The sequence below is a fragment of the Alosa pseudoharengus genome, unplaced genomic scaffold, assembly GCF_046254945.1.
Source record: "Alosa pseudoharengus isolate Yale_2024_CS ecotype anadromous, Long Island Sound unplaced genomic scaffold, YU_APseudo_1.1 YU_APseudo_1.1_scf_16, whole genome shotgun sequence".
Lineage (NCBI taxonomy): Eukaryota > Metazoa > Chordata > Actinopteri > Clupeiformes > Clupeidae > Alosa > Alosa pseudoharengus.
Window position 1 is genome coordinate 13785947 of NW_027468630.1, and position 10985 is coordinate 13796931.

A 10985-nucleotide genomic window follows, 5' to 3' on the forward strand; every position below is an offset into this window, starting at 1 on the left:
GTCTCCTCATGGCATATCTATCCGATCACGGGTCCACGAGTAATTCAAACGAGAGTAATGGGTGTGCAGCGTTGGTTTGTGTACATGACGTTAATATTTTGCAGTCACTTCGTCTGTTTTTATAAGCCAGAAAGATCGATATCCATGGTACCAATGGATAGCCCTGTTTCTCCTCTTTCATCTGACATGCTTGCCATATCTATGCGATCACGGGTTCACGAGTAATTCAAACGAGAGTAATGGGTGCGCAGGTGAACGCAGAGAAGTATAGACTGTAAATATGATGCAATTTGATTTAATTTCATGATTTTTTAAAATTTTCATACTTGATCGTACAGACAAGTGCGTAGTCTATTTGGAAAGCCCCACTTCTTCTCTGTCATGCAATAAAGGTTTCATCTCGTTGCGATGAACAGTCGCGGAGAAATGTAACAGAGAAGAAAGGGTGTGTTTTTTGACGCACTTTGCGTCAATCGGGTTCTAAGGGTTAAAAGAAGGTTATTTCCTGCGACTTCCTTTCCCAGGATTGTAAAAGTCTAATTTTAGGGAAAAATATCAATCCCTACCAGGCTAATCCCAATAGGCATTTCATATATCAGATAGTAGCTCACTGTACACACTCACCGTACACACACACACATACATGGATATGCTTATTGTGTCACATGGACACAAGGACACATCAGTACCGCCACATCACTACTCTCTTTGTGTGTGTTTGTGTGTGTGTGTGTGTGTGTGTGTGTGTGTTTGTGTGTTTGTGTGTGTGTGTGTGTGTGTGTGTGTGTGTGTGTGTGTGTGTGTGTGTGTGTGTGTTTGTGTTTGGGAAATGATAGGCATTTCCCTATTGAGTCATGCAGTGTTCCCACCTTAATGATGCTAACCTGTTTAGATTTCATCATAAAAGGTCTCTCTCTAAATCATACACACACAGTTAATCTGTAACAGGTGTTATCGTGAGTTCAGTCCCTGGACCCCTCCCTCATCCTACACACCTTATGCACACACACACACACTCGCACACACACACACTCTTGACTTGTTTTACGCATACATGTCCCTCCCTATGCATTTACAATCTTTTTCTCTGTCACACACATCCAGTACACTCCCATTCCAACACACATCACACATGCACACACACACACACTCTGGATGGTGACGGGAGGCTGAACCAGGGCTTTGAGCTCTCGCACCTCTTTGTTTGAGTCTTTGCGTGGACAGGAATTCCCCCTCAGTGAAAATGCTGTGCCCCCAAGTGTGTGTGGACTTCAGTGTGTTTGTGTTGGTCAACAGCATTATGTCCCAAATATGGTTCAGTTTTGAAGCCCGACTTCTTCCAAACCTACAAGTGGCTGTTAGAACGGCCCCTAACCCAAACACACATCCGGTTTCAAGTGTCTGTTAGAACGGCCCCTAACCCAAACACATGTCCGGTTCTCAAGGCTGTCCTCCTTAGAATCCTCTTAGAACCTTCTTCTGAACCTCAGCGACTGGGAAAGGCTCTGACACTGTGGGGTGTTGGGTCATACTTGGTGAGGGAGGGTGTGTGTGTGTGTGTGTCTATGTGAGGGGTAATCCTGTTGTTGTTAAACAAGCTTACTGTCGAGCTGCTTTGAATTTTTTTGTTACACAGGTCACACCTAGAACAACTTCTAGCTGAGGAGAAGAAGCAGTTTGACTAGAACACGTGAAACTATCTGTAGTGAAACCGACCTGAGTTAATAATTACCGCTTACACCATGTCTCTCACTGTTTGTGTGTGTGTGTGTGTGTGTCTGTGTGTGTCTGTGTATCTAAGTGTGGATTGTGAGTATTGGACACAATGATTGCTTTCATCTACCCTGTTTGCTATCGGTAATTCTGTGTAACTGTTTGGCACAGATCACATCCGATCATGGCAGATTGCAGGCATTAAGTTATTAAATATTAAAGGGACACCAGGCAAGCCTGATGCTTTTTCTTTACGAAACTCCCCCTCGCTCGGTCTGAAGCTCTTTTCCTTTTCTTTGCATCTTCCGTCAAGGGTTTTCGCTGCTTCTTCGCCGGCTCTGCCATTATACACACGTTTGCAACAATCGCTAGCGTTTCGTTAGCCTGCCTCTCTGCTGTGGATGCAGGATGTAAACTGATCCTGCTTCGGTCGGCGGATACGATACACTGAACTTGCAAGCAGGATATTCTTCTTACAGGCAGTAGGGGCGGGTGAGAGAGTCTTCATTCGCCCTGTAATTAGTCATTTAACCATATACCGACTTACGAAGATGAGTAATTAACACGAAAACATTGCCTGGTGTCCCTTTAAAGATAAATGTTACAGAAGCTTTTAAAGACTCTGCCAAGTGGCAAGTATAATCACAATACTGCATAATCATAACTGGTGTTTGCACTGTGTCCGGAAAGCCACATATAAATCACACACACACATACACACTCACAGTCACACCTCTCTGAGGACAGCAGTGACAAGAAGACACATGAAATCCACCGTGTGTGTGATTTAGACTTGCCTGTCTAGGCTAATGTAATGTTGCCTAAAGAGGGGTAGAGGAGATTGAAGCAGGGTTTTACTGAAAAGAGTGTGTGTTTTCTCTAAAAAGAGTGTGCGTTTTCTCTGTCAGTCTGGTGTGTATGGATGGGTTTTGTCTGATGGATCTGTCATGTAAAAATGCCATATGACAAGAACAGGCCCACACTCGCATACCGCCCCCCCCCCCCCCCCCCCCCCCCCCGCCACTGAGTCCAAAGGGAACACCCACTGCACACCTGAGAGAGTGTGTGTGTGTGGGGCTCGATGGTGTTTTATGCCCCCAACGTCGTCTTTCAGGCAGCGCTGCCACCGCTGACTTAAAGGCACCTAATCCTAAACCTAACCCTAACCTTAACTCATGCCTAACCCTACTGCCTTCCAGGCAGCGCTGCCTTGAAGACAACGTTGGGGGCATAAAATACCAAGAAACGTGTGTGTGTTGGGGGGGGGGGGGGAGGGCAGGATGATTTAAGCCAGTGTTTCTCAAACTTTTTCAGACCAAGGACCACTTCACCAGTAAAAAAAAAACTCATGGACCACCTAGCTAATAGACACAATAGGCCTACTCACTGAACCACCTTGCTAATTGTCTTTGCACCTTGCTTATTGTTTTAGAGGATTCATATGATTTAAATTGGCATAGCTTACATAGGCAGTGTTGCAGAACTGTTTGGAAGTTGGTTCAATATTGCAAACAACTCATCTATATTGTTTTTTACCACGTCTGCTCGCGGACCACTTGGGATAGCTTGCGGACCACCAGTGGTCCCCGGACCACACTTTGAGAAACACTGATTTAAGCAACCCCTGAGCAACATTAAAAACCTTACAGGTGTGAACCGTGAACCATAGAATGGCGTCGCAAATGCAGCATAAAACCTAGACTACATGGATCTCCATGTTAGGAGTTTTGTGTTACTTTACCTGAAGTTTCTCAGTTGCTAGTTATCAAATTCAAGGGCTGTAATATGGCTTTTAGTCCAATTAAGGGATTGGCTGGAATATGCAAAATATAACTTTATAGCTGTAGCAAAGAGGGACAAAAGCAGCCTCCCATCATACTCCCGTTTTCTTCTAAGGTAGAACGCTACTGATGACTTCCATTCATGCTTGTTTACACCGAATAGCCTACAAGCTAAAGTAGAAAACTAAAGTAACATTGCCCCATCAATGCAGATAAATGTAAGGATCCCTGTGTTTGCCTATTTGCCTGTCTTTCACATCAAGTATTTATTTGCCTGTCTTTCACATCAAGTAGGCTACATCTTAAAAACAACACCGTTACGTTAGCGCCTCACACAGGTGCTAAAGCTGTTACACCGTTACATTACAATGAACTTTCTTCTCTGAATGACCTGTTTCAAATGAAAAGCCTCTCACCCCTTACTACATAAAGACATATGGCCTCTTCAGTCATGAACTAAATAAACACATTTTAGGCCTACATTATCAAGAATATGATTTCTAAACAGATAAATTGCTTTAATTAAATAACCTATTATGGGGTTATTTACAGTAAATATCCTTGATTATGCTATGCTGAGTTATGGAAGGGAAATGGGCTGTTTGTTTTAGTAGTAGTAGGCTTGAAATATGGAATTAGATGGATAGATCACCATTTGGATTTGCAACAGATGGATTCACAAATAAATTACATTTTGCAGGATACTTGATATACAGGCTAAATGCAAATATGACAATGCATGATATTAAAACAAAATATAGACTATAACAGACCAAAAATAAAGTAGGCACTAATATGCTTTACATTTTGTTTCCTGTAAATGTTGTCAGTCATTTTTAATCTTTGCAACTGGTGCATTGTTATGTTTGGCTGATGGCTTGAAACGTTAGTGAAAAAAGTTAGTGTAGAGCCCATCCTGTGATTGGTAATCGGTATCAGCAGATACTGATTTTCAGTGATCGGTATTCGGATTGGTAATCAAAAGCACTGATCGGAGCATCCCTAATTCCCACATCCTCGGTCATCATAATGGCTTATCTAAGGAACAGGCCGCATGGTGGCTTAACTAAAGAACGAAACTATGATTCCCACATCCTCAAGTCATCATCGTCGCTTAACTAAGGAACAGGCCACAACAAATCTGTTTTTAGTGGATGGATGGAGAGAATGCTAGTTTGGAAAATTCCCAGCTGATTAGAGGACGTTGGGTTGGAAAGCCCCCAGGTGTTTAAAGAACAGTGATTTGAAAAGTTAACAGTCTTCAAAGGTCATTAGTTTGGAAAGCTCCCAGGTGTTTAAAGAACAATGATTTGAAAAGGTAACAATCATTAAAGGACGTTAGTTTGGAAAGTTGTTCAAAGAATGCTGGTTTAGAAAGTTAACAGTCTTCAAAGGACGTTGGTTTGGAAAGTTCTCAAGTTTTTAAAGAACACCGGTTTGAAAAGTTATCAGCCGTGTAAGGAATGCTGGTTTGCAAACTTAATAATCATTTAGGGAACACTGGTTTGGAAGAGTTCCCAGTCCTTTAAAGAAAGTTAGCAGTTGTTTAAAGCATTTGAAAAGTTAGCAGTTGTTTAAAGAACACTTTTTTGGAAAGTTATTTTCGAGAGAGAGAGAGAGACAGAGAGACAGACAGTCAAGTCAAGTCAAGTCAAGTCAAGTCAAGTCAAGTCAAGTCAAGTCAAGTCAAGTCAAGTCAAGTCAAGTCAAGTCAAGTCAAGTCAAGTCAAGTCAAGTCAAGTCAAGTCAAGTCAAGTCAAGTCAAGTCAAGTCAAGTCAAGTCAAGTCAAGTCAAGTCAAGTCAAGTCAAGTCAAGTCAAGTCAAGTCAAGTCAAGTCAAGTCAAGTCAAGTCAAGTCAAGTCAAGTCAAGTCAAGTCAAGTCAAGTCAAGTCAAGTCAAGTCAAGTCAAGTCAAGTCAAGTCAAGTCAAGTCAAGTCAAGTCAAGTCAAGTCAAGTCAAGTCAAGTCAAGTCAAGTCAAGTCAAGTCAAGTCAAGTCAAGTCAAGTCAAGTCAAGTCAAGTCAAGTCAAGTCAAGTCAAGTCAAGTCAAGTCAAGTCAAGTCAAGTCAAGTCAAGTCAAGTCAAGTCAAGTCAAGTCAAGTCAAGTCAAGTCAAGTCAAGTCAAGTCAAGTCAAGTCAAGTCAAGTCAAGTCAAGTCAAGTCAAGTCAAGTCAAGTCAAGTCAAGTCAAGTCAAGTCAAGTCAAGTCAAGTCAAGTCAAGTCAAGTCAAGTCAAGTCAAGTCAAGTCAAGTCAAGTCAAGTCAAGTCAAGTCAAGTCAAGTCAAGTCAAGTCAAGTCAAGTCAAGTCAAGTCAAGTCAAGTCAAGTCAAGTCAAGTCAAGTCAAGTCAAGTCAAGTCAAGTCAAGTCAAGTCAAGTCAAGTCAAGTCAAGTCAAGTCAAGTCAAGTCAAGTCAAGTCAAGTCAAGTCAAGTCAAGTCAAGTCAAGTCAAGTCGCAAAACAGAATAAACAAAGCAACAAAAAAGCAGATAAACAAATAGCACATAGAGGGCCCAGCCAGAGTGGCACCCCCAAAACAGCACTGACGGGGCAGAGTGGCACCCCAAAACAGCACTGAGAGGGCCCATCAATTTATAAATAAATGCGTTATGCTACCTCGGTATTCATACTGACCGCGCAAATGCAAAAGGAAAAACAGCCTGGAACTGTAGTTTTAGCGCTAGCCTCTCCAGTCAGTAGTTCATAGAACTGTGTTTCGTAGAACGCTTTAGTCCGAAAGCACCTAATGAATTATTCACATTCTGTCTGTCTCACACACACATGCAAACACACACAGACAAACATACAGTGATGGCCAAACGTGTTGGCACCCATGCTAAAGTTGACTGAAAAGAGGAATATAAAATCATCTTTTGGAAATTGATCTTAATGCCTTAAGTGAAAAATGAGGAAATATCTAACCTTTAAGGACACCAATTTTCTTAGTGAATGAATAATGTATCATAATTCCCCACTTCCTACCGTTTGGTGTGTGTGTGACGACATGTCTGAGCATGTGTGTGGTGGGTCGGGATGTGGGTGTGTGTGTGTGTGTGTGTGTGTGTGTGTGTTTTGCCCAGGTGCTTCAGTGCTTCCAGACGGCTTCTCTGTCACTGGCTGCTCTCACCATCTTCTCTCTCCCTTCTTTCTCTCTCCTTCTCTCTATCACTCTCTACTTCTCACTCTTCTCCGTATCCTATCTCATTATCTCTTTCCCTTTCTCTCTATCGCCCCATTTCCTCTTGTATTTTCTGTTTGTGTCTGTGTGTGTGCTTCTTGTTCAGGTACTTCTTTCTCTCTTTCAAAGGTCTCATCTTCCTGATGCATTAGTTCCATCCTCGCTCTTTTCTTTAGTGTGTGTGTGTGTGTATGTGTGTGTGTGTGTGTGTGTGTGTGTGTGTGTGTGTCCATCAGATAAAGCCGTAAGGGGAGCTTACTCTTTGTGTGCTGTGAAAGACAGTTTCAGGGATAGGGCAGGATGCACCAATTTAGGTACAGGCAGTGAATGGCAATGGATTAATAGCCTAAGCAACTTAAAATAAAACAAAAACTTAGAAGCACTGTGTAATGTTCTAGAATGTTCACCACATGAGGTATTCTGTTTGTTTGTTTGCTTAGCAGACCAAGCTAGCTAGCATGATAATGGGAACTCCTATAGGTAAGTATATAGCATGCAAGCTAAGAGCTGTCTATTGCACCCAGGCAGTACATTTGGCATTGCCCATTTCCCCCAGTTTTCAGATTTAATCTGATGGTTATTTCTTCCCTTGTACCCATACACCCAGATAGCAAAATCAGATTGGCAGATAGCGGACCGCTGGTGGTATGCCGCCGGTGGCGTGCCACTTGTGGTCCCCAGTTAGACCACCATCTATTTAAATTTAACTTGTCATGAATATTAAGAAAAGTTAATACAATTATATATGGAGTATAACTTAACAAATGAATGTGTGTGTGTGACTGGCTGTTGTGGTTCTCTCTCTCTTTATTGTGAAGTGTTTTTGTGTGTTGTAAGTGTGTCTGTTGTAATTGGTTTTCTGATTTCTAAGTGTAATTTGTGTGTGTGTTTTGTGTGCGCTAGGCTGGAAATGAGACATTTAACCGGGCGAAGCTGCTGAACGTGGGATACGTGGAGGCGCTGAAGGAGTACGACTACAATTGCTTTGTTTTCAGCGACGTCGACCTCATCCCCATGGACGACCGCAACACCTACAGCTGCTTCAGCCAGCCCAGGCACCTCTCCGTGTCCATGGACAAGTTTGGCTTCAGGTAACATTTTAGATACTTTATTCAATTCCACATTACTCGTAAATTTTCATTAGGAATCAAATGTTTTGAATGATCAAACAGACACACACACTCTCACACACACACACACACACACACACATACACACTCACACACTTACACGCACACACACACTAACACACAGCCAACCATGATACAGGTTTGACTTCAGTAAACACACACACACAATCGCGCTTACATTCACACACACTGATACAAAGGCGGACTACACAGAGCTAGAACAAACCAGGCAGAAAGTTGTGTGTGTGTGTGGGGGGGGGGTATAATGTATGTGCCTGTGTGTGTGTGTGTGTGTGTGTGTGATAAGAGGAAGATCAGACAGGAGCAGATTGTTGGCTGGGGTTACCATGACTTCTAGGTTGAAAGTATAGAGCACATCTATTATGGCCTATGAAGCTCAACCTGTCTGACCAGTTTTACCATGTGTGTGTGTGTGTGGTAAGAGTAAGATCAGACAGGAGCAGACTAGGGGTGTAACGGTTCATGTATTCGTATTGAACCGAAACGGTACGGGCGTCACGGTTCGGTGCATGAATTTACACGGAGAATACACGGTATAAAAATACATAAAACTCGTGTGCGGATTAATTAATGTCATGCGCAATTACTGTTAAGTAGCGAGAGTTACGGGAGTTCTTTAGCGACACCTAACGCTAATCTGTAGCCTCGCCTTATCTCTGAAGCTCTGATTGGCGCCTATGTTTTTTTTGTCAGGTCGTCGGTCGAGTCTGTCAGTCATTAGCAGCACTAAGTCTATGACCATAGACTGTAAAAAATAGGGTTAGACCCACAAGGGTTAGAGGATCCGCTGGTCTCTTTAAGATCGCAAATTTGAGAACTTCAGTTACAGTAACGTTAGTACAGGCGAAAGAGTGGTGGATAAGATGAAACTGTGTGTCGGCGTTGTTCAGCAGTTGTTGGGTATGTGAGTGGAAAAAAAGCTACACATATTCGAAGCCATCACCCAGATGATGTAGGCTACCAATCACTGAAACGAGGGGAAAAGCCAACTGAAACACTCAAATATCAGCAGTGCTGGTACCACATTGGCCGTGAATCTTCGCCTCTGTTTACAATAATTACGTAATTATTGTAAAAACAGAGGCGAAGATTCACGGCCAATGTTTTCTTCGAACAAATGCATTTGAACTATTTAATGCAGGGCTTTGAACCGATTTTTTTTTTCCAATCGGTTCCTTCCGAACAGAAACGGAATTATAACGTTTCCGGTTATGAGTTCCACCAATAAATTGACGTTCCCGAACCGGTTAGAACAAAAAAATACTGTTCCCGGAATGGTTAATTTCGTTCCTGTCAGCTGTTTAATGCTATAGAATTATGTCACATCTTTCTCATCCAGCTTAAACCAAATGTAATAATATTACAACCATTATTAAATAATAATAATTATATTATTAATAATAATAATAATTAAATAGGCCTACAATTATTTCAAATGTGTAGTTTATTGTTAAAAGAGAAAATTTCCACACAAACGTAACCACATTACGTTTACCATTCGCTTTGGACAAAGGTGTCTGCTAAATCCATAACCATAACCATAACATTATTAAGACACGTGGTTATGCCACTCGGGCAACAACAAATTCCAACTGTCGGGGGGAAAGCCATTTAGCCAAATGTTCGCTAGTCCATCATTAACGTGGAGTCGACAAATATAGCTATTGATATTGTGTTTGGAATGAGCGTTTTAATTAACGATGGATCGTAATTTACCTCTCATTTAAGATGTCGAGTGGAGACTTTGTTGTCACTCCCCGATGTGAGTCGCTACCGGATGTAAGTCGCGCATGCGTCACTTTGTTACTTTGCGACTACCTGTGCTGTTAGCCACAGAATAATGACATTAGCCTACACAGCAGTAATGTATTATTTAGCGTAAGGCATCACATTTTCACGGCATGATCTCTAATGTCAGTTCTAGATTAGAGGCTGAAGTAGCCTGCTAGCAAGAGACTTCTGTAATATCAATAAAAATTGACCTACATAACGAAGTTTGTTCACTGCTGGCAAGTAAGTAAGCAATCAAGCACAACAAAGGCTGTCACTTGAATGGCGTTTGCTAACGTTAGCAATCAAACAATCTTAGATAGCTAAAACGTTTTTGAAACAGAAAAGTGAATTGTTTTATGGATTTCAGTCGGATCCCTTGGCTTATGCCGTAAAACCTATCAATCTGAGCATGCGTGACTCACATCAGGTAGCGACTCACATCGGGGAGTGACACACTGCTCTCTCTCCATTCAGGAGAGTAGGCTGTGGGCCGGACCCCGAAATTATGAATTCCATTTTTACCTGGAACTAAGTAATGTTTTACAGATGACATTATAAATATCTTATAAGTACTTTAAGTGTTGTTTCCAACTTCGGTTTCTGCGCAATTGAAGAAGACATCGATTTATACTCATCGTTTTTTTAAGATGGCACATTTGCGAGACTACTAAATCGTACCGTCAGAAAAGGCTACAAAATACCTGTCTCCTTGACAACCATGACGTAAATATCGCGCACGCTGCTTTGTTGTGAATGAAACCCACTGACAGCTAACACCCAATATGTGCTACGGATGATGCAGTTGATTCTTCAAATAAAACTTAACTTGCTGGTTAATCTGTTTGAGTGTCTTTTAAACTATGCATTGTGCATAATGGTGACCTCTCACGAGCGTTGACCGCGAAGTAGCCTACTTCCAGTTTGATATCGATAGCCACGTATATGAAGTGTTGCATATTTCTTCAAGTGCTAAAAGCCCATCTCCCTACCCATTAATCTCGGTGGAATACTTCACAAACCCTTCGTTCAACACATGACAAACCATATATCAGAATAAACAGCAGACCTTACCGAACACAAAGGTGTAAAGCAGTCCCCTGTACAGTTAGCCGTTCCAGAGTAATCCAGTTTTGAATTTGCAGCAAATTTCGACATGCATGCAAATTTGGGCTTTAAGTTTTACAATGTGTTTAAATTGTTCTACATGATTTCATAACGGGCCAACTACAAAATAAATGTTACAAATAAATATCGCCTAGATATCGGTAAATATAAAAAAATTGAAAGTAGCCTTAATGATCAGAAAATGCTAAGCATCTCTATTTGAGTTTCTTAAAGCTGAGCTGTGCTTAAATTGTTCAATACATGATTTCATAACAAGGCAAATATAA

At 41.6% G+C, this 10985-nt stretch overlaps 1 protein-coding gene across 1 annotated transcript in view; it reads left to right on the plus strand.

The window, feature by feature from the left end:
• The window catches only part of b4galt1l (DP-Gal:betaGlcNAc beta 1,4- galactosyltransferase, polypeptide 1, like), a 37500-nt gene that overhangs the window by 4375 nt on the left and 22140 nt on the right, over positions 1-10985 (plus strand). Inside the window, exon 3 of the mRNA XM_076287140.1 lies at positions 7574-7761. Within this exon, the coding sequence (XP_076143255.1) occupies positions 7574-7761 (188 nt within the window). The remainder of the gene's footprint in view (positions 1-7573; positions 7762-10985) is intronic.